Genomic DNA, 22,394 nt, shown 5'->3' with positions numbered 1-22,394 from the left:
GCAGTGGAAAGTCATCTACTAATGAGGGTGACGTTTTCTTGACCTTCGGGGTCCTTAATTGTATCAGGGCAAGGTGATGTACAGCATAATTCATAACTATAATAGGACCATGAATATGCCAAATTGTATTACCTCCTTAATATTATAGTTGGTGCAGGCACTTGTTTCATAGAAGTCCATGCCATATTCTTCTGCAAGCTACAAAAGAAAAGCATTTATCAGCAATTTTGGGGGCAACATTACATGAAAAAATACAAACCACAAACAAACAAAAAAGCTATTCTTCAAACCACTATAATAATGTATTTTCTTAAAAGGAACCGGCTCATCTCTATTCACCTCCAAAAATTAATTAAACCTCATGACCGTTTAAAAGATAAGCCAGTCCATGCCTTTATCTCCCCCAAGCACTTGTAGTGCTGGTGTGTGTGGACCCACTGCTCCACGGGCCAATCTTATGTACAAGGGACCTAACTAGGTTTGCTAGAGCTTCTGATGGAGAGGACAGGCGGTAGTCAACAGGTACCACTCCAAGGCAGTCCACGTGTCTGCAACAGCTGATCAGAAGGTCAAAAGGCATGGTACGAGGTGGAGAGGGGTGAAACAGAGGCATAGTCAGGCAGTCCAAGGTCAGTGCAGGCAGCACTGTATCAGTAAATGAAGGCAAGGTCATGAGCGGAGAGAGGTCAGGCGGGAAGGAAAAACTAGCCATGCCAGTAATGGGATGTGGAATACTGATGCAAGCATAAACGTGGACTAACAGGATAGGAACCAACACTCAGACATGGAGTGGTCTGAGGAACTGCCTGATAAAGGCTCTGTTAACATGGGATAGGCTGGGTAAGCTAATCTCTGCAGGACACAGCGGGGTTAAATTCCTGCAGAGACTGTCCATACCCCCTTCGGGCTAGATGGAAACCACATGCAGGTGCAGCAGTGCTGCATGAAGCAGACTCAGCAGGACAACCAGATATTATGAGATATCAGATGGTGAGCAGAGTGGCGCTGGGGAGGCTTGAGAGTCACTGCTGTGACAGCACTGCTCCCGCAAGGAGAAATTAAATATTTAAGTAATGTCCTGAAAAGCGATGATACACGTCTAGCCTCTTGGCCTAGGGATTGTGCTGTTAAGTAAGAAATACAGCGTGTGGCCAATTGACAGGAAAATGGCCATGTAATGACCTGTCAGTCAGGGTAGGGTGCTGCGGTGAGGGTTGTAGTTCCAGCAATGACTGATGAAATGTCTTCAGAGGAGGCTCCACAGCTCACGGTTCGGCTGTGCATCCTCTGTAGTCCCGGAGCATTTCTCCCAAACCCACTTCCAGCCTCTCTCTCTTTCTCCCTGCATTCAGGTTAGAAGTTAAGGGGGAGGCACCCAACTACAGTAGAGCAGACAGAGGTCGGAGCCGGTCCAGGAAGAGGCTTGCAGCCCTGTGTGTCTGAGTCCTCATCATGGCTGCTCCTAGCACTGTCCTGGGAATGGATCTGTACAATTGAAGCCACAGAACCTGGTAAGTATACATGTATATGTGTATCTGTGTGTGTACATGTGCAGTATACAGTGTGTGTGTGTGTGTGTGTGTGTGTGTGTGTGTGTGTGTGTATGTATGTGTATATATATATATATATATATATATATATATATATATATATATATATATATATATATAGTATGTGTGTGCATATATACAGTATATAGTATGATTGTGTATATCTGGTGCATGTGAGTGGGGATATATATAGATATATATATATATATATTTTACATATACTGTATGTGCATACAGTATATAGTATGTATTTGTATACTGCATGTGTGCAGTATATTGTGTAAATATATATAAACTGTATATGTATGTGAGCATACTGTATATAAAGTGAATGTTTCTGTGTATATACTTTATATAGTGTGTTTCTATATTTATAAAGTATATATAATGTGTGTGCATGTATAGTATGTATCTGTATATATGCTGCATATATATAGTTCTGTAATTGTAGTGTCGCTATACTAGGAATCAGTAGTTTACCGTATTTTGCGGATTATAAAACGCTTCGGATTGTAAGACGCACTCCAAATTTTGGAGGAGAAAAATAGTACAAAAAAAAAAACTTTTGACAAAGTGGTAGTGCTTATAATCCATACATCTTTTTGTTTACCGGGGGTCATGGCTGCGGTGAAGTGGGGTCCCAGGGTCGCTGCTTGAGGAAGCAAGAGTGGAGAGTTGCTGCAGGCCGCAGGCTGGAATGAGGGGGGTGTTCAGATGTGCTGCGCGCCGCTGCAGGTGAACGGTTGGTTTGTAATGCAATATCTTCATAGGTGTATAGAGGCCCATTTCCAACAACCATCACTCCAGTGTTAATATGGTAATTTGTGTTTGCTAACTGTGTTAGAAGGCTAATGGATGGTTAGAATACCCTTGAAAACACTTCACTTGTGCAAGTATGTTAGCACAGCTGAAAACAGATTGGCTGATTAGAGAAGCTATAAACCTGACCTTCCTTTGAGCTTGTTGAGAATCCTGAGCATTAACATTTGGTGGTTCCATTAAACTCTCAAAATGGCTAGAAAAAAAGAACTTTCATGTGAAACTTGACAGTCTATTCTTGTTCTTAGAAATGAAGGCTATTCCATGAGAGAAATTGCCAAGGAACTGAAGATTTCCTACAACAGTGTGTACTACTCCCTACAGAGGAGAGCACAAACAGGATCTAACCAGAGTAGAAAGAGAAGAGGGAGGCACCGATGGACTACTGAGCAACAAGGCAAGTACACTAGAGTCTGTAGTTTGAGAAATCAACGCCTCACAGCTCCTGAACTGGCAGCTTCATTAAATAGTACATGCAAAATGCAAAACGCCAGTGAAGAGGCGACTGTGGGATGCTAGCAATCAGGGCAGAGTGGCAAAGAAAAAGCCATATCTGAGATTGGCTAATAAAAGGAAAAGATTAATATGGGCAAAATAACAGACATTGGACAGAGGAAGATTTGAAAAAAGTGTTATGGACAGACGAATCCAAGTTTGAGGTGTTTGGATCACACAGAAGAACATTTGTGAGACTCAGAACAACTGAAAAGATGCTGGAAGAGTGCCTGACGCCATCTGTCAAGCATGGTGGAGGTAATGTGATGGTCTGGGGTTGCTTTGGTGCTGGTAAAGTGGGAGATTTGTACAAGGTAAAAGGGATTTTGAATAAGGAAGGCTATCACTCCATTTTGCAATGCCATGCCATACCCTGTGGACAGCGCTTGATTGGAGCCAATTTCATCCTACAACAGGAAAATGACCCAAAGCACACCTCCAAATTATGCAAGAACTATTTAGGGAAGACGCAGACAGCTGGTATTCTATCTGTAGTGGAGTGGCCAGCGCAGTTACCAGATCTCAACCCCATTGAGCTGTTGTGGGAGCAGCTTCACCGTATGGTACGCAAAAAGTGCCCATCTAGCCAAACCAACTTGTGGGAGGGGCTTCTGGAAGCATGGGGTGAAATTTCTCCAGATTACCTCAGCAAATTAACTGCTAGAATGCCAAAGGTCTGCAATGCTGTAATTGTTGCAATTTGAGCATTCTTTCCCGAAAGCAAAGTTTGAAGGAGAAAATTATTATTTCAAATAAAAATCTTTTTTACGAACCTTGTCAATGTCTGGACTAGATTTTAAATTAAATTGGCTACTCATTTGATTAATAAAAGTATGAGTTTTCATGGAAAACACAATTGTCTGGGTCACCCTAAAATTTGGAAAGTTAGTGTATTTTTACTCTACAGCGCTTTACAGACATTAGTGGTGCTGTCCCCAGTGGGGCTCACAATCTAAATTCCATATATTTGAATGTAGGAGGAAACCAGAGTATCGGGAGAAAACCCATGCAAACAATGGGAGAACATAAAAAATCCAGATGTTGTCCTTGGTGGAATTTGAACCCAGGACCCAGGCTCTGCAAGGCTGCAGTGCTAACCACTGAGCCACCATGCTACCCCAGTTGCATGGCATGGCTTCCAATGCAGTGGACTCCTGGGAAAATGGATGCCGGGGGCGGCGCATGCGCAGATGTAGATCTCAGCACCAAGATCTCGGGAGATGAGATCTCATGCGCCTCCAGGAAACTATGCAACTGCGGCCTTTCACAAAATGTCAGCAGAGCCCCCGCAGCACCGTACACCTGCAGCATCGAACACCTGCAGCGGCGCACCGCACATGCGATCACCCCTTCATCCCAGCTTACAGAGACCCTAGATCCTGTTCCACCGCAGCCGGTAAAGTATATCTGCATTATAAGACGCACCCCCATTTTCCCCCAAAATTTTGCATCTTATAATCCAAAAAATAAGGTATGTCTAATGCCTGTGTCTTACAATAGGACCGGTTCACACTTTACTGCTCCCGGAGGGTTCTATCTGAATCCTGTATAGAACCATAGATTGCAATTACAGGAATGGAGTTCACATGAATTCCACAGGTGATGATTTTTTTTCCTGAACGTGTCAGTCTGTCCCAACAGCCACAGAAAAGTGGACACTTTTAGACAAAAAAAAAAACAGACAGACAGACTGAGGGTAGGTGCACACGATCAGTAATCAATGCGGGTTGGACGCCGTGTACTTGTGCTGCGTCCAGATGTTACAATATAGTGGATGGGATCTCAAGAAATCCCATGCCTACTATGCGTCCACAGATGCCCGCGGCTCACCCGCAGAGACGGACATGCGGCTCATCTTTCCAGATCGCAACATGTCTATTTATCTTGCGGAGACACAATAAATGTCACCCGTACAATGTATTGGACGCAGTGAATCAGCACGGTTCAGTGGTGACATGTGGAGTCACCTGCATTCAATAAATTCCTTTGACCCCTGCTTGTGTCGGTGCAGTCTGTGGCCCAGTTGGGGATTTACATGAATCCTATTTTAGGAGGATTCAGGCAGAGCACCCGGACGCACTGCAGAAGCGCAGTGTGAACAGGGCCTAATATACTATTGTGTGGAATAGTGCAGTCTACTATACTATTCCGCGCTGTCCCAGTGCAGCAGCCAGACGCAGACACAGACACAAGACACTTTTTTATAAATCTGTTGCTGTCGTCTTTCAGCATTTCTTTCCCTATTGAAATGAATGGGACACAAAAATGCAAGTGAAAAGGCTGCAAAAATGCTGAATATTTCCTGCCAACACTGTAGATCAATCTGCAGCAAAAATGATGCCTATAAACAGTGTCTACAGGGGTTTTCGGAGAATGTAAAAATAATTAGCATGAAATGATAAATCCCCCGCGGCTCCAACACTGATGCTCCGGGGGTCTCCGCCAGTCTCCTCACTGGGCTGCAGGGGTCTTGTGGCTTCACCTTATATTATAGCTGCAAAGGGAATAATAACCATCAGGGACCCAGAACCATCGGCCATGAGCTAGAGGGGATTTAGCAGAGTAGTTTGGGGGACATGTAGGACTTTTTTTTTAAATCGCTTTTTATTCTGCTGTTTGTGAGGTAGGATGTAGAAAAAGGTGGCAATTCTTCTGTTTTCTATTATGTTACTGTACAGCCCCCTTCAAACGCCTATCATGTTTTTCACAGATGCCACGTGTGCCCTATTTGACCTAAGGTGCTGCACTCATGTCCATGTTTTCCCAGCAGCAAAGATGACAAGGGCTAATACAAGTCTATGAGTCCGTGTTAACATGCTGTCTGTGTGCCAACTGTGTTTAACATGGAAAGTATATGAGAAGCTTTGTAATTTCATTTCCATTATCCATACCGGAAAAACACGGATGGCACACTGATTGAAAACACTGGTGACACCGATATCAGTGTAACATGTATGTGTTTTACATGGACATGGTGGCCCCACTTAGAATTTTGCCTAGAGTCCCAATTTGTCTAAAATCGGCCCTGCATAGGGGTGAGCATTGCAGGAACACTTGGTATTCTCTCCCCTTCTTCAGGGTCTCAAAGACAGACAAGGACGCAACATACTTTGATGGACTATTCGGGAAGGTGCTCCTTCCTCCTGTTCGGATTGAACTTCATAGAAGGGACCACTGGACCTAACTCGGCATTTCACCAGATAAGGAGTATTTTCCCAATGATTTTCCAACTTGCCTCGAGGTCGCTTATCTCACATGGTCTCTGTTCTTGAGAGTTGTCCCACGAAGAGGTGCCGTTTCACGATGCTCAAGCTCTCGAAACCTGGTCTGCACCAGCCAATAAAAGGTCGGGAACCGGTGTCGATGTTCTCGGACCCAGAAAGACATCCATGTCCGTGGATAGCCCTCTGCTAGATCCAATTTCAACTCCATAATATCCCGTCCTTTCACCCAAACAACAGGGTATACAGGGTGTATCCAGTCATACTGTGCACTCGAATGTTGTACACCCAGACCAGCTCAGCCACATACTCAGGCCAAAGGACTTTCCTGTCGTCTTCCAACATTCTCAACATTTGAATCAGCGTCTGGTTAAAGCGCTCACAAGCTTCGTTCCCTTGCGGATGATATGGCGTTGTCCTGGACTTCTCAATCCGATACAAGCGGTGCAAATCCACCATCACTCTGCCTTGAAAACAAGTGCCCTGATCAGAATGAATCATCTTTGGACAGCTGTACACCCTGATGAAGTCTAGACAGATGGCCTGTGCAGCCGACTCAGCAGTCTGATCTCGAGTGGGTGTCATTACAGCAAATTTGGTAAAGCGGTCGGTCATCATCAAGCAGTGCTCATATCCCAGATGAGCTAGGCCCATGGTTAAGTAGTCGATCATCAGTAACTCTAAGGGAGCGGATGTCATGATAGTCTGTGTGGGGGTTCTCTGTTGTGGAGTTTTAACCAGTTTGCAGCTTCGACATTGCGGGCAGGCTTCTTCTACTGCAGTCTTCAATTGGGGGTGGTAGACCAACTTCTGTAGCCACTGGAATGTCTTCTCTGGCACAAAGTAAGCCCCTCACTCGTGAGCCTCTGTAGCTACCACACTGATCAACTTCTCCTGGATTACCACTTGCCAGGTAACCCAACTCCTGTACCAACTGCACTTTCCATTACAGCAAGCCGTCTTCTAACTGAAGCCTCTCCCACTACCTCAGAATCTGTAGTGTTCCCGGGGACAGAGCATCTCTTTCACTTCAGCTAGGGAGTCGTTTCAAGGCCACCCACTATCTCAGCTGGGCAAGTTCCCGATCTTCCTGCTGGAGTTGCACCTGGTAGTCTCAAGGTCGCCCCAGCACTCGTTCTCCCGACGCCTCTCCGATCTGTCCCTGCGTCGCCGCCAACGCCCTGGCGAGGCCCCGGAATCTCTTCTGCCTCTAGCTCTTCATCTTGGTCATGTCCAGGTCAGTCATGGGTCACTTTCAACAGAGCATCAGCATGTGTATTCTCAGCCCCCTTTCGGTACACAATCTTATACTGATACTTTGCTATGTGGGCCACTCATCTCTGCTCCAAAGCCCCCAGCTTCACATTTTATAGGTGAGACAGAGGGTTGTTATCGGTGCGCACCAAGACCTCGGACCCTGACAGGTATTAGTCAAATTTCTCAGTCATCGCTCACACCAGCGCCAGCAATTCTAGCTTGAAGGAGCTGTAGTTATCCGGGTTTTGTTCCGAGTCATGAAGGGACGGGCTCACGTAGGCAATTATTCTCTCCTTCCCATCCGGCATTTGTGACAGGACAGCTCCTAGGCCGTGTAAGCTTCCATCGGTGTGGAGGATAAAAGGTTAAGTGAAGTCGGCATAGACCAATATGGGCGATTCAGTCAGGGCCAGCTTCAGGGCTCAAAAGTCTTCTTCCTGTCTATCTCCCCACTAAATGAGCCGATTCTTCACACCGGGTGGCACTACTTTCAATAACTCCAGCAGTGGGTTAGGGATGCGAGTTAAGTCTTTCACAAAACTTCAATAGTACCCCGTGAGCCCCAGAAAAGCCCAAACGTCCTTCACTGTCTTCGGGGTGGACCAGTTTTGTACTTCCGTTATCTTGTCACGCGCAGGTCTCACTCCCTCAGCAGATACTACATGTCCCAGGTATTCAATTTGCTTGCGGCATAGGTGGCATTTTTGAGTATTCACTTTCAGGCCATGTTTCTGAAGCCAACTCAACACTTGCTCCAGCCGTCGGAGGTGCTCTTCAAAAGTGGAGGCATAGACGATGATGTCATCCAGATAAATGAGAGTAGCCTCGAAGTTCAGGTTTCCGAAACATTTCTTCATCAGCCACTGAAAGGTTCCAGGGGCATTAGTAAGGCCAAAGAGCATCCAGTTGAACTCAAGCAGCCCCATGGGCAGTATGAATGCAGTCTTCGGCCGGTCATGCTCAGCCATGGGCACCTGCCAATATTCACTGGCCAGATCTAGTGACGAGAAGTACTTCACTTTTCCCAAGGTGGACAACGACTCCTCGATTCTTGGTAAGGGGGTAAAAGTCTTGCATGGCACATGCATTCAGTCGCCTATAATCGACACAAACGCAGGGTTCAGTCTTGCTTTCAAACTGGGACGATGGGGGCTGCCCACGGGCTTTGGCTCTCCCGGATAACTCCACTCCGCAGCATGTGGACCAACTTACTTCTTGGTACATCTGAGGTGGGATCCGCTGATATCTTTCATGGATTGGTGTGGCACCTCCTGTAGGTATCTCGTGGGTTATGGCTGTGGTACACCCAAAGTCATCGTCATAACAGGCAAAGATGTCCTCGTAATGCTCCAGCACAGCTTCCAACTGTTGCACCTGCTAGGGTGAGAGCCCTGTCAGTTCAGCCCACATCTGCTTCAGGATTCAACGCCCTTCCCTTATGCTTCCAGACAACTGTTCCAGGGGCATGGTAATGGCTATGGTCCAAGGGTCTCCCAGTTTCACTGCTAGCTGAACGGCCTCTGGTTGCATTAATTTTTCCGGTATGCCCAGCACCTGCACCACTTCACTCTTGGGTGACAGCGTAAGATAATCCTTCCCCAAGTTGACACACAACACCACTACTATGCCATCATGAACGATAGCCAATGTCCGAGCAATGAGAAGTCTCAGGGGTATTTGTTCCAGTACTGTTGGCTCAATCTGGACTTCCACTCCCTCGAGGGGTGTACAAGCTCGTATGGGCAGCATGAGCACCATCTGTCCAGGAAGCAGAACTAGTTTAGCACCGGCCGGGATCACCACTCTTCCCAAAGCTTCTCCTTCACTTGATGCCTCTTGGGCCTGAGCAGCCCATATCAGTTGTTGAAACACCTTCCTCTGGGGAGTACAGGCAATCCATCAGTCTATAAAAGTGTCTGGTGACAGAAGAGTCCCGAGTTCTTTTAGGACATTCATCCCCATCATCACAGCGGGGCCATTACTTCAGTCTCCAGTGGTTAACACAACTCCTTTCCGGCCCACATCTTTGCCACACATAGTAATTTGCATCCAGACCACTCCTGCGAATGGGATGGGCAATTGATTGGCCGCAGTTCACTTAATCACCAGGCCCAATTCAGGCCGCATCATCTCAGAAAAATGACATCGGAAATAGGTTTCTGACATGGTGGTCACCTGGGAACTAGATAGCGGACAGCTCGACCATCCATTTCGGCCCATACGAGGGGGCTCAAGGAAATCAAACCTGGGGGACTACCTTCTCTCCTCCTTGGCTGCTCAGGCTCCGGGCATCATCCACCGGTCGCAGAGCCCACTAGTTTAAAGGCTGCCGGGTGAGCGGCATCCTCCATTTGGTGCATAGTGTCCAACGTCTCCACATCTGAAAACAGATTGACTGTTTCTCTGTCTGAGATTGTCCCATCTCCTGGCGAGGTACAGGAGGCAAGCGGAAGTTGGGGCTAGTTCTTTCTCTGGGTGGTTTCGGAGTCACAGGAGTGGCTTTCCTGAGGTCAGACCACTCTTCTCGCATTTCTTGTATCTCCTTCTGAGTCTCTCTGAACCATCCTGGTTCAGCTACGGGCGAAGCGGACACCTCACTCCGGACCTTTCCCACCGAGGCTGCAGTCCCTTGCTCCTGCTCCCACAGGCGCACTTCTGCCCCAATCTCTAAGAAAGACATGAGTGGGTTAACTCGCTAGCGCTCTCACAGGGCCTGCTGTAGCAGCGGACTTCTGAGACTGGCTACAAGTTGGTCTCTCAGAATCCCATCAGGGGGCCCAACGCCCACATCATCCTGCTTGGCGATGGCTGTGTGAATCTCCTGCACGGTGTTCATATATTGGTTCATAGACTCTCCCTCACTCTGAATGCGGCATTTCCTCCAAAATTTGTAACACCTTAGTATGAGTGTTCCGCTCATGTAGGGCCAAAACATAACAAAACATCTGGCTTATCCGTCCAGGGCCATCACAGCAATCTCTGCCTGCATAGCGGGTGTCATAGGGTGCATCCTCAACATTCCCTTGACCTGCTCGGTACAGTCCCATAGCAGCAAGTTGCTCTCTGTAAACTTTTGGAGATTGCGGAGCATGGCCCCCAGTGGCAAGCTGGCCCTTGGGGTACCCATGACCACCTGGTCTGCCACTTCTGCGCTCGTGGACTGCATCCTGCTGACTACGTCAAGTGTAAGCAGGTTACAGGATGCAGTGACGCAAGAAAGGCAGAGCAAGGGTTAATTTAATTTAACAGTGAAGGTACTCCTGACAGGGAGATAAAATGGAAAATGAAGGAAAGGGAAACAATGGCAATGCAGCAACAGTTCACTTAAACTTATCGTGTCCTTGGTTTCCTCAGCAGCAGATGATTCGGTGAGGGTTGTAGCTCCAGCAACGCTGAAATGTCCTCAGAGGAGGCTCCACAGCTCACGGTTCGGCTTCTGGTGGCAACGGGCGGTCTCTGGTCTCACCTGTTGGGCCCCTAGTCCATAAACTTGTGCAGTCAAATTAAAGGGTGCTGCAAAAACCCTAGTATCAAGTGAGGTCTCTAGTATGCTGGTCAGCAAGGGGGATCGCAGAGCCGGGTACTGTACACGGCCCACGCTTTTATGCATGAGTGCGGCCCCAAACTTAACTGAGCACACGGCCCTGTCTCTGCTCACAGTCCCGGTGTAGTGCTCGTGGGGTGTCTGTCGCGGCTCTGATGCCTGGAACCCGGAGCACGCTGCGCACGCACCCGCTCTGCCTCTGGGAGCGGGAAACTGCCTGTCGCCGAGTGTGCTTTTTTGTTTGCCACGCTCCCTGCTTCCAGGTGACAAGGTCTGTCCAGTTCCCTATTCTTTCCCCCAGACAACCTGGGATGCATCCTCGACAGTTCCAGACCCGTCGCAGTACAGGTGGCCAGAGCCCGGTCTTCCTCTGTACACTGCTAGGCAGAAAAACTAAGTATCATCATGCCCCAATCTACTCCCAGACACCACTTCAAAATGTGATTGCTTACTAAAAGGGAGTCAGTCAGCACAGAGTTACCCTAATCTTGGTTTTGGATCACTGAAATATATGGATGTAATGTTGAAGAATTCTGTAGAAGGAACAGAAGAACACTTTGCTGTTCGGCCATCCTAGGTAAATGTTGGAGCATCCATGAAATGCTGTATCTGGACCATCAATTAAGTCACAGAAATTTTGCGCTACCCTTATCCCCTGTAGGTTGACAGATCAACCCTACAGATACATAACGCAATGTCAAAATCATGGATTCTAAACTCTCCTTTGTGCCCCTAACCCATCCATAATAGACTGTACACAAACTAATATTTAGTTTTTCAAGCATTTGTGACATGAACACAACACAAGATGGCCATTTATTGTTCCCTCTTATTACTAAACAAATGTATTTTCATAATATAAAATCGTCCTTCCAAAGCCATGAAGTGCATAGCCAACATTGATCACAAATTTTATTGAACTGACTACTCTATACAGATTGTGGTGTGAGCAGGGCGAGCGTAACCACCCGATGCACCTGGACTATTGTCGGGGCCCTTTGGTGACAAAAGCACGCTATGGGGCCCATGAGTCGGGGAAGCCGGGTGCCAGCACCCAAGAGTAGCTCCCCCCCTCCCGCTTGCTAAGGGCCCCGCCACTTGCAATACTTACCACTCCCTGTTCCTCTGCAGCTCCGTTGTCTTCCACGTTTTCTGACTATGACATCTCAGGGCAGTGGGCGCAATGACATCACTCCTGGGTGCCCTCTGCTCCGAGCAATTGCAGTACAGAGAGCCAGAAGACGGCGACATAGAAGAGGCCAGGCCTGCGGCCAGCGAGGAGCATTATATAGGGGCCCATTCTGTATGGAGCATAATATGGGGGCCCATTCCGTATGGAGAATTATGTGGAGCCCATTATTCTGTATGGAGCATTATGTGGGGCTCATTATGTAGGGAACATTATGCAGAATGGGCCCCATATAATGCTTCATACAGAATGGGCGCCATATAGAGTATTATACGAAGCATCGGGGCCTATTATACTGTATGGACCATTATATGGGGACCATTATACAGTATGGAGCAATATATCTGGTCCACTCTGTATGTAGCATTATATTGTTCTCATTATACTGTATTAGTATTATACGTTTTTATAGCACGTCATTTATTCCATGGCTCTTTACATGTGAAAAAGGGGGCAAATATAGACAAATACAATAAACATGAGTAAAAAACAAGGCACTAACAGGTACAGAAGGAGAGAGGACTCTGCCCACGAGGGCTCACAGTCTACACGTGATGGGTGAGGATACACTAGGACATGGTAGAGCTGGTCGTGCGGCGGTTCAGTAGGTTGAGGATCACTGCAGGCTTGTCAGAAGAGGTGAGTCTTCAGGTTCTTTTTGAAGGTTTCTATGGTAGGTGAGAGTCTGATGTACTATATGGAGCAATATATGTGGCACTATTTGGTGCCCACAATACTGTATGGAGCACTATATAGGAGAAAATTGACTTTTGAGCCCACAGACTATCGCCCGGGGCCCACAAAAATCTGGAGCCGCCCCTGAGTGTGAGCTTCCCTTTTTCCCGATGCAACTCCTAATCCACTGGATAGACCGCTAAATGCGAAGGCATAATGCTGATATTCTCTCGGCCTGTACCCTTTGCTAAAAGCAGCTCATAATGGAACTATAAACTGTTTTTTTACATTGAACTCTGAAGCTCCTCATAGTGGAGGATTGTTCATCGCTTGAGACAACCACCTACAATTGCATTGAAAAGTGTTTCTCTGGAACAGAGTTGTCTTCAAGGGGGTGGTCTTCTCAAAGTATTCATACAGTAATGAGAAAAAACAAGTACATTCTGAAGTTTATGGTTTTACATATGAAGACAAAAGTGGTCCTTAGAAGGTCTTAAATTTGATAAATGCAACCTCAGATGAACAACACATGGGAAACTACACCGTACTATTATTTATTTGATGAAAACTAGACCAATATGCTGAAGCAGTGTGTGAAAAATAAAGTACACCCTTCGTAAATCAACAGGAAACAATATAGTAAATAGCAGCCCGGTGATGCTAATCAAATTATCATTAATTTTTCATCAGTAAGTGTGACCACTTCTATAAAAATATGAAGTTTTAGCCATTTGCAGGTATGGAGGATTCAGGCATGTTTTAAGACATTGCCAAGGAGAAAAGACATTGGCAATGATGTTAGAGAAAAATTCTTGCCATCCATCAATTTAGGAAGTCCTACTTTCCAAACAATGTGGAGTCCTTTCACAGAGAGATTATTGTGCAATACTCAGGGAAACTGCAAAAGACCCAAGAGCTATAACTCAGCTATAACTCAGACTAGGGTTGAGCGACTTTTCTTTTTATAGGATCGGGTCGGGTTTCACGAAACCCGACTTTTTCAAAAGTCGGGTCGAGTGAAGTCAGCCGATCCTATAGAAAAGTCGGGGTCGGGGTCGGCCGAAACACGAAACCCAATGCAGTGCATTGGGTTTCTAATGGTTCCCAGGGTCTGAAGGAGAGGAAACTCTCCTTCAGGCCCTGGGATCCATATTTAAGTGTAAAATAAAGAATCAAAATAAAAAATATTGATATACTTACCCTCGGACGCGCCCTGGTTCTCACCGGCAGCCTTCCTTCCTAAGAATGAGCGCCTGAAGGATCTTCGATGACGTCGCGGCTTGTGATTGGTCACGTGAGCGGTCACATGGGCGTCACGCGACCAATCACAAGCCGCGACGTCATCTAAGGTCCTTCAGGCACTGATTCTTAGGAAGGAAGGCTGCGGGTTAGAACCAGGGCGCGTCCAAGGGTGAGTATATACCTATTAGGAATATACTCACCCTCGGACGCGCCCTCGGACGCTTCCTTCCTAAGAATTAGCGCCTGAAGGACCTTAGATGATGTCGCGGCTTGTGATTGGTCGCGTGACCGCCCATGTGACCGCTCACGCGACCAATCACAAGCCGCGACGTCATCGAAGGCCCTTCAGGTGCTCATTCTTAGGAAGGAAGGCTGCCGGTGAGAACCAGGGCGCGTCCGAGGGTGAGTATATCAATATTTTTTTATTTTTATTCTTTATTTTACACTTAAATATGAATTCCGATATCGATTCCCGATATCTTAAACATATCGGAACTCGGTATCGGAATTCCGATTCCAGATCAGAAGATCGCCGACCTCATGGCCGACCCCACACAGAGTCGCCAAAAGTCGGCGACTTCTGAATCTGGCCGACCCGTTTCCCTCAACCCTAGCTCAGACTCCTATGGCTCAGTATGCAGAAAGGTCAAGTTTAGTGCTGCCAAGTGAAAGCCTAGGCCACATTATACCCAGGGTATATTCTGGCCTAGGCCAAACTATACCCCAGCGTATAGCTTGGCCTAGGCCAGATTATACCCCTCTGGGTCAGAATATACCCCAGCTGCTGTACATCAGATTTGTCATGCTTTTGAGAACCATTGAGTGATATACTTAATAACGGGGCCCCAGTCAGTGCACAGGGGCCCCAGGCAGCACTCAGGGGTGAAGAGACAGTGCAAATGGTCCCAGACATGGCACAGGTGCCCCACACATCACACAGGATTGAGTGATATACTCCAGAACGAGGCCCCAGGCAATGCACAGGGGGGCAGACAGCACACGGGGGCAGAGACAGTGAACGGTGCCCCAGGCAGCACACAGGGAGGCAGAGACACCAAACGGGGCCCCAGGCAGCACATGGGAGGCAGAGACGGTGAACGGGGTCCCAGGCAGTACACCGGAGCCCCAGGCAGCACACAAGGGCCCCAAGCAGTGCACAGGGCCCCAGGCAGCACACAGGCCCCAGGCAGCAGCAGCATACAAAGGCCCCTGGCAGCGCACGGGGCCCCAGACAGCACACGGGGCAGAGACAGTGAACGGGGCCCCAGGTATCACACATCGCACAGGGGCCCCAGACATCGCACAGGATTGAGTGGTATACTCAAGAACGGGGCCCCAGACATCACACATGTGGTCCCAGAGAGCACACAGGGGCCCTGAGTGCCGTCTCTCCCCCACCTTGCACACTCTCTCTACCCTCCTGTGCGCTGACTGGGGCCCTATGAGCTGTTTCTGCCCCTCTGTGTGCTGCCTGGGGCCCCGTGTGCTGTCAGGGGCCACATGTGCTGCCAGAGGCCCCTGTATTATGCCTGGAGGCCCCCCGTGTGCTGCCTGGGCCCCACGTGCACTGCCTGGGGCCCCCGTGCACTGTCCCTGGATAGGATAGATTGGAGGGGCGCAAGAGTGTTAGAGGGGAGGCTACAAAGTAGGAGGTTGCAGTAGTCAAGGCAGGAGATGATGAGGGCATGCACTAGAGTTTTTGCAGATTCTAGGTAGAGGAATGTACGGATCCAGGTAATATTTTTGAGTTGAAGTCGGCAGGAATATGAAAAGGGCTTGGATATGTGGTTTGAAGGAGAGATCAGAGATAAAGATTACACCGAGGCAGTGAGGTTGTGGGACTGGGGAGAGTGAGCAGCCATTTACTTTAATGGATAGGTCTGTTGGGGGATTCAAATGAGATGAAAGATGATGAATTCTGTTTTTGTCCATGTTAAGTTTTAGAAATCTAGCTGAAAAGAAGGATGAAATAGCAGACAAGACATTCTGGGATTTTGGTTAGTACGGAGGCGATACCTGGTCCACCGAGGTAGATCTGTGTGTCATCAGCATAGAGGTGATACTGCAAGCCGTGAGATTCTATGAGCTGTCCCAGGCCAAAGGTGTAAATGAAGAAGAATAGGGGCCCTAGGACTGAACTTTGCGGGACTCCTACAGATAGGGGGCGAGGTGAGGAGGTGGTGTGTGAGTAGGAAACACTAAATCTAGGCCTATTGCTAAAATATTATTATTATTTATTTATAAATAGCACCATTAATTCCATGGTGCTGTAAAATAAAATGAGTTCCATGGGATTTAAATTTGGTCCTGACAGCTGCAATGTGCATACTATTTGAGCCCTTAGAATCTGCAACCCTTAAAACACTTTCACTCAAAACAGCAGTGTTGGTAGCATTATCAACAGCCAGAAGAGTCGGTTATATTCAGGCTCTTTCTATAGCTCCACCGTTTACCCAAATTCTAGATTACAGGGTAATCTTTAAGCCAGATCCAGACTACAATAAGTCGTCCTTCCCTCCCTTTGGTTCCACAGAAAGCTGGAGAAAGGGTTGGTTATTGTTCATGTCCTTCCAGGGTTCTGGAAAAGGGTTTAATGCTTCAAAATCCACAGTTGCTAGATGGATTAGGGAGGCCATTTCTTTAGCCTCATCATGAAATGCCAAGGCGGTCTCGGAGGGGTTAAAGGCTCATTCAACCTGGGCCATGGCATCCTCCTGCTCTTCTCCTTCCACTTTCTATAGGCATTATGGACTCGATGCAGGTGCATCTTCTGATCTCATCTTTAGGAAAAAAAAGAGTGCTCCAGGTTGTGGTCCCTCCCTGAATTCTTATTTTCTCTATAATTCTCTTGTAGTACTGTCACGGGTGATCGATAAAGTCTTAGTTACCTACCGGTAACAGGATTTTTCAGAACCCATGACAGAACCCTTATATGTGTGGGTGAGCACTTTTTGTTTTATCAACGGTTGTGATTCCACACCTTACGTTTTTGTTTTGTGGTGTCGGTTGTTTTTTGCTTTCATTGTAGTATCCAGTGGAGATCCTCTCATGCTCTCTAATACAACTGATGCACAGGAGACATATTGCCCGTTTTAGCCAGTAGGTTTTCTTTCTTGGTGGGCGAACACTCTCTCGTGGTGCTGTCATGGGTTCCAAAAAAATCCAGTTACTGGTAAGTAACACTTTTTCCACAATGCAATGTTCCACCAAAGCAGATTTACATATTATTTCACCATGTGACACCACTTGACATTATGTCCCCAAATTTTAAGCAAATTATTTGGTTAAATTAATGGAAATTAATGCAAACAATCTGTCATATGGCTTTTGAAATGAAAAAATAAAAGTTTTGGCTCTTTGGGAGAAGGAGAGCAAAAAAAAAAAATGGGTAAAAAATGGCAGCGTCCTGAAGTGTATGTAGTTTTGTTTACAGTCCTGTCCTAAAATTGAACAGTCCAGGAGCTAAAGACAGGCGCTGCTGTTTCACTCATGTCAATGTCTAGGCCTAGGGAATGAAAATGTAGTTTTCGATGATCATAGAGCCATGTGTTCGGAGTTGATACAATGCAGCGGGATATGAAAACAGCTGGTGTGGGGCATGAGTAGCTGATAAATGCAATGTTTACCTAACAGCAATGAAAACCTCTTATCTAATCCATTCTCACTGTTAAAATGAGGTTTCATTTTATAGGTTACATTTTAAGATCCAAAAGAAATGGTTATATTGGTTTCAAAGACTTTAGAAATTATAGAGACTGAAATTAGACGATGCTTGATTGTTTGATGCAAGTTTTTACATAATGTTATAGAGCAGGCAAGGGCAGCGCTTACATAGCCGACAGTTAAATGTTTGCACAGTCAACACTGTAGTTGATATTAAACCACCAAATGTATTTTAGGGGTGTAAAGTTCCTTATCTGTCAAGGATATTAGGATTATACACAGAGAAAGATAAGCAGAATATTTCCAGACTTTAATCAGCAAACTGGCTCATATGCAAAGCTATTTAATACACTGTTTACAGATAATAAATAAAAGTAAATGAGCATACAGGTCCTTCTCAAAAAATTAGCATATAGTGTTAAATTTCATTATTTACCATAATGTAATGATTACAATTAAACTTTCATATATTATAGATTCATTATCCACCAACTGAAATTTGTCAGGTCTTTTATTGTTTTAATACTGATGATTTTGGCATACAACTCCTGATAACCCAAAAAACCTGTCTCAATAAATTAGCATATTTCACCCATCCAATCAAATAAAAGTGTTTTTTAATAACAAACAAAAAAACCAACAAATAATAATGTTCAGTTATGCACTCAATACTTGGTCGGGAATCCTTTGGCAGAAATGACTGCTTCAATGCGGCGTGGCATGGAGGCAATCAGCCTGTGACACTGCTGAGATGTTATGGAGGCCCAGGATGCTTCAATAGCGGCCTTAAGCTCATCCAGAGTGTTGGGTCTTGCGTCTCTCAACTTTCTCTTCACAATATCCCACAGATTCTCTATGGGGTTCAGGTCAGGAGAGTTGGCAGGCCAATTGAGCACAGTAATACCATGGTCAGTAAACCATTTACCAGTGGTTTTGGCACTGTGAGCAGGTGCCAGGTCGTGCTGAAAAATGAAATCTTCATCTCCATAAAGCATTTCAGCCGATGGAAGCATGAAGTGCTCCAAAATCTCCTGATAGCTAGCTGCATTGACCCTGCCCTTGATGAAACACAGTGGACCAACACCAGCAGCTGACATGGCACCCCACACCATCACTGACTGTCGGTACTTGACACTGGACTTCAGGCATTTTGGCATTTCCTTCTCCCCAGTCTTCCTCCAGACTCTGGCACCTTGATTTCCGAATGACATGCAAAATTTGCTTTCATCAGAAAAAAGTACTTGGGACCACTTAGCAACAGTCCAGTGCTGCTTCTCTGTAGCTCAAAAGTGGCTTTACCTGGGGAATGCGGCACCTGTAGCCCATTTCCTGCACACGCCTGTGCACGGTGGCTCTGGATGTTTCCACACCAGACTCAGTCCACTGCTTCCTCAGGTTCCCCAAGGTCTGGAATCGGTCCTTCTCCACAATCTTCCTCAGGGTCCGGTCTCCTCTTCTCGTTGTACAGCGTTTTCTGCCACATTGTTTCCTTCCAACAGACTTACCATTGAGGTGCCTTGATACAGCACTCTGGGAACAGCCTATTTGTTGAGAAATTTCTTTCTGGGTCTTACCCTCTTGCTTGAGGGTGTCAATGATGGCCTTCTTGACATCTGTCAGGTCGCTAGTCTTACCCATGATGGGGGTTTTGAGTAATGAACCAGGCAGGGAGTTTATAAAAGCCTCAGGTATCTTTTGCATGTGTTTAGAGTTAATTAGTTGATTCAGAAGATTAGGGTAATAGGTCGTTTAGAGAACCTTTTCTTGATATGCTAATTTATTGAGACAGGTTTTTTGGGTTATCAGGAGTTGTATGCCAAAATCATCAGTATTAAAACAATAAAAGACCTGACAAATTTCAGTTGGTGGATAATGAATCTATAATATATGAAAGTTTAATTGTAATCATTACATTATGGTAAATAATGAAATTTAACACTATATGCTAATTTTTTGAGAAGGACCTGTATACCTGGCAGTAGGTAAATATATATTTTAAAGGTACTTCGTAAACACTGTTTTGGATTAAAAAAAAAGTAAAAGCCAACTGCGACAAGGTGTTTCCCAATCGGGGCAGACATACCCTGTCTTTAGTATTAAAATCTTCCCTAGTGGCAGTTGACCTCAGTGTAGATGAGGGCAGATCAAGTCCAGGAACAGACTGTTTCTCTTTTTAAAATGGCCACAAGTATGAACATGCGCCTTCACTCTGCATGTAAACTAAAGGTACCTTCACACATAACGATATTGTTAACGATATCGTTGCTATTTGTGACGTAGCAACGATATCGTTAATGAAATCGTTATGTGTGACAGCGACCAACGATCAGGCCCCTGCTGGGAGATCGTTGGTCGCTGAATAAAGTCCAGAACTTTATTTCGTCGCTGGACTCCTGCTGACATCGCTGGATCGGCGTGTGTGACACTGATCCAGCGATGTCTTCACTGGTAACCAGGGTAAACATCGGGTAACTAAGCGCAGGGCCGCGCTTAGTAACCCGATGTTTACCCTGGTTACCATGCTAAAAGTAAAAAAAAAAAAAAAACACTACATACTTACCTACAGCTGTCTGTCCTCCAGCGCTGCGCTCTGCTCTCCTCCTGTACTGGCTGTGAGCCGGAAAGCAGAGCGGTGACGTCACCGCTCTGCTTTCCGGCTCACAGCCAGTACAGGAGGAGAGCAGAGAAGCAGAGCGCAGCGCTGGAGGACAGACAGCTGTAGGTAAGTATGTACTGTTTGTTTTTTTTTTACTTTTAGCATGGTAACCAGGGTAAACATCGGGTTACTAAGCGCGGCCCTGCGCTTAGTTACCCGATGTTTACCCTGGTTACCGGCATCGTTGGTCGCTGGAGAGCGGTCTGTGTGACAGCTCTCCAGCGACCAAACAGCGACGCTGCAGCGATTCGGATCGTTGTCGGTATCGCTGCAGCGTCGCTAAATGTGAAGGGGCCTTAACTTATGCTCCGGCTCATTTCTTTGGTTTTGCTGTAGTTTCTTGTACTCTGTTCAAATATGCCTAGGCATTTAGCTACGTATTTCATCTATAAGCTTCCCATGGGCAGGTGTCTGAACCAGTCAAGTCCTGGTCCTGCTCTGCCTCCAACTACAATGAGGTCATCTGACACAAAGTGAGGTTTTAATATCATAGGACAATACGGTCCCGGCTAAGTACACCTTGTCATGTTGGGATGGCTTTTACTAGTGATGAGCGAATATACTCGTTACTCGAGATTTCTCGAGCATGCTCAGGGGTCCTCTGAGTATTTTTTAGTTCTCGGAGATTTATTTTTTCTTGCCGCAGCTGAATGATTTACATCTGTTAGCCAGCATAAGTACATGTGGGGATTCCCTAGCAACCAGGCAACCCCCACATGTACTCAGCCTGGGTAATAGCTGTAAATCATTCAGCTGTGGCAATAAAAACTAAATCTCCGAGCACTAAAAAATACTCGGAGGACCCCCGAGTGTGCTCGAGAAATCTCGAGTAACGAATATATTCACTCATCACTAGCTTTTACGCTTTTTTGATCAAAAACAGTGTCTACCAATTCCCCTATGTTATTTATTTGTGCTATTACTATTTACTTACAGCAGGGTATATGCTTTGCATGTAAACAAAGTTATGCTGCAGCTCATTTCTTTGGTTTTGCCATTTACAGAAGAACTAAACAGTACAGGAAAATCAGGTGAACCTGACAATTTCTGCAGTACCAGACAAGTATCTTATTAGTATAGGGTCAGGAGGAAGAAGGATCAGGCATATTGAATTTTGATGCCTGATCCTTTTATACTCCGGGGACAAAAGCCACCAGGTTGGATGCACATGTTGCAGATTCAATGCAAATTTTCAGCTGAATATCTGTAGGACTCCACACAAAAACGTACACGTGTTACAAGCAGATTTTATTTCAACGTTCACCCTATGCATTGCAAGAAAGAAGACTACAATATAATCCGCACAAAGAATTGACAAACTGCAGATTTTAAAATCCGCAAAACAGGTCAATTTATGTACTGAAAATATCTGCAGCGTGTAGATTAGGTTTTTAAAGGAAACCTGTCATATGGAAAAAAACACTACTGACCTGCAGATATGGGGTAAATGTGCAGGTTAATAACGTTCTAAACCTGCCCCGTGCCAGCACTTAGACACCTGCTGCCGAGAAGAAATTAACTTTATTCCTCTCGGCGTGGTAGCACTGGCACAGGTTAAGTAACCACTCAGTCTATAGAGAGCGATGGCTGTAACTGAACCCTCAGCACTGACTGACTGCTCAGCATTAGAGCTGCAGTATAGGTTCTCAAAATGAAGACGTTGGTCCAACTTGGAAATGTGTCAAGAATAAACCGCATGGTAAATTCTGTATAACGTCTTCTGGATTTCTTGATTTAAACATAATCAGCGCAGCCCAACACTCCTATCCCATGTCGTGTTTCACAAGGTGGGATTCCTGACCTGCAGGTACTGCAGCAGCTGTAAATCCTCAATACCTCAGTGAAAGGGAACCTGTCAGCAGGATTGTGCACAGTAACCTACAGACAGTGTCATGTCGGCACCGTTATACTGATTACAATGATACCTTGGTTGATGAAATTAGTCTTGTGGTTGTTTAATCTTTATTTGTAGTTTTTAGTTAGTGGTATGCTCGTGCCCAGGGTGGGCCAGGAGGGGGAGGGTCTTCATGTGATGCTCTGATTAGGAATTCATAATGCAGACTGCTGACAGGTCACTGATCCC

The 22,394-nt window shown here is 46.1% G+C and overlaps 1 protein-coding gene across 1 annotated transcript in view; it reads right to left on the bottom strand.

The window, feature by feature from the left end:
• RAB15 (RAB15, member RAS oncogene family) overlaps positions 1-22,394 on the bottom strand; it is a 122,270-nt gene that overhangs the window by 7,244 nt on the left and 92,632 nt on the right. The window contains exon 6 of the mRNA XM_069731749.1: positions 133-198. Coding sequence (XP_069587850.1) covers positions 133-198 — 66 coding nt within the window. The remainder of the gene's footprint in view (positions 1-132; positions 199-22,394) is intronic.

The sequence above is a fragment of the Ranitomeya imitator genome, chromosome 1 (genome assembly GCF_032444005.1).
Source record: "Ranitomeya imitator isolate aRanImi1 chromosome 1, aRanImi1.pri, whole genome shotgun sequence".
NCBI lineage: Eukaryota > Metazoa > Chordata > Amphibia > Anura > Dendrobatidae > Ranitomeya > Ranitomeya imitator.
The sequence above is the reverse complement of the archived record's forward strand: the minus strand, read 5'-3'. Positions and strand labels throughout refer to the sequence as shown.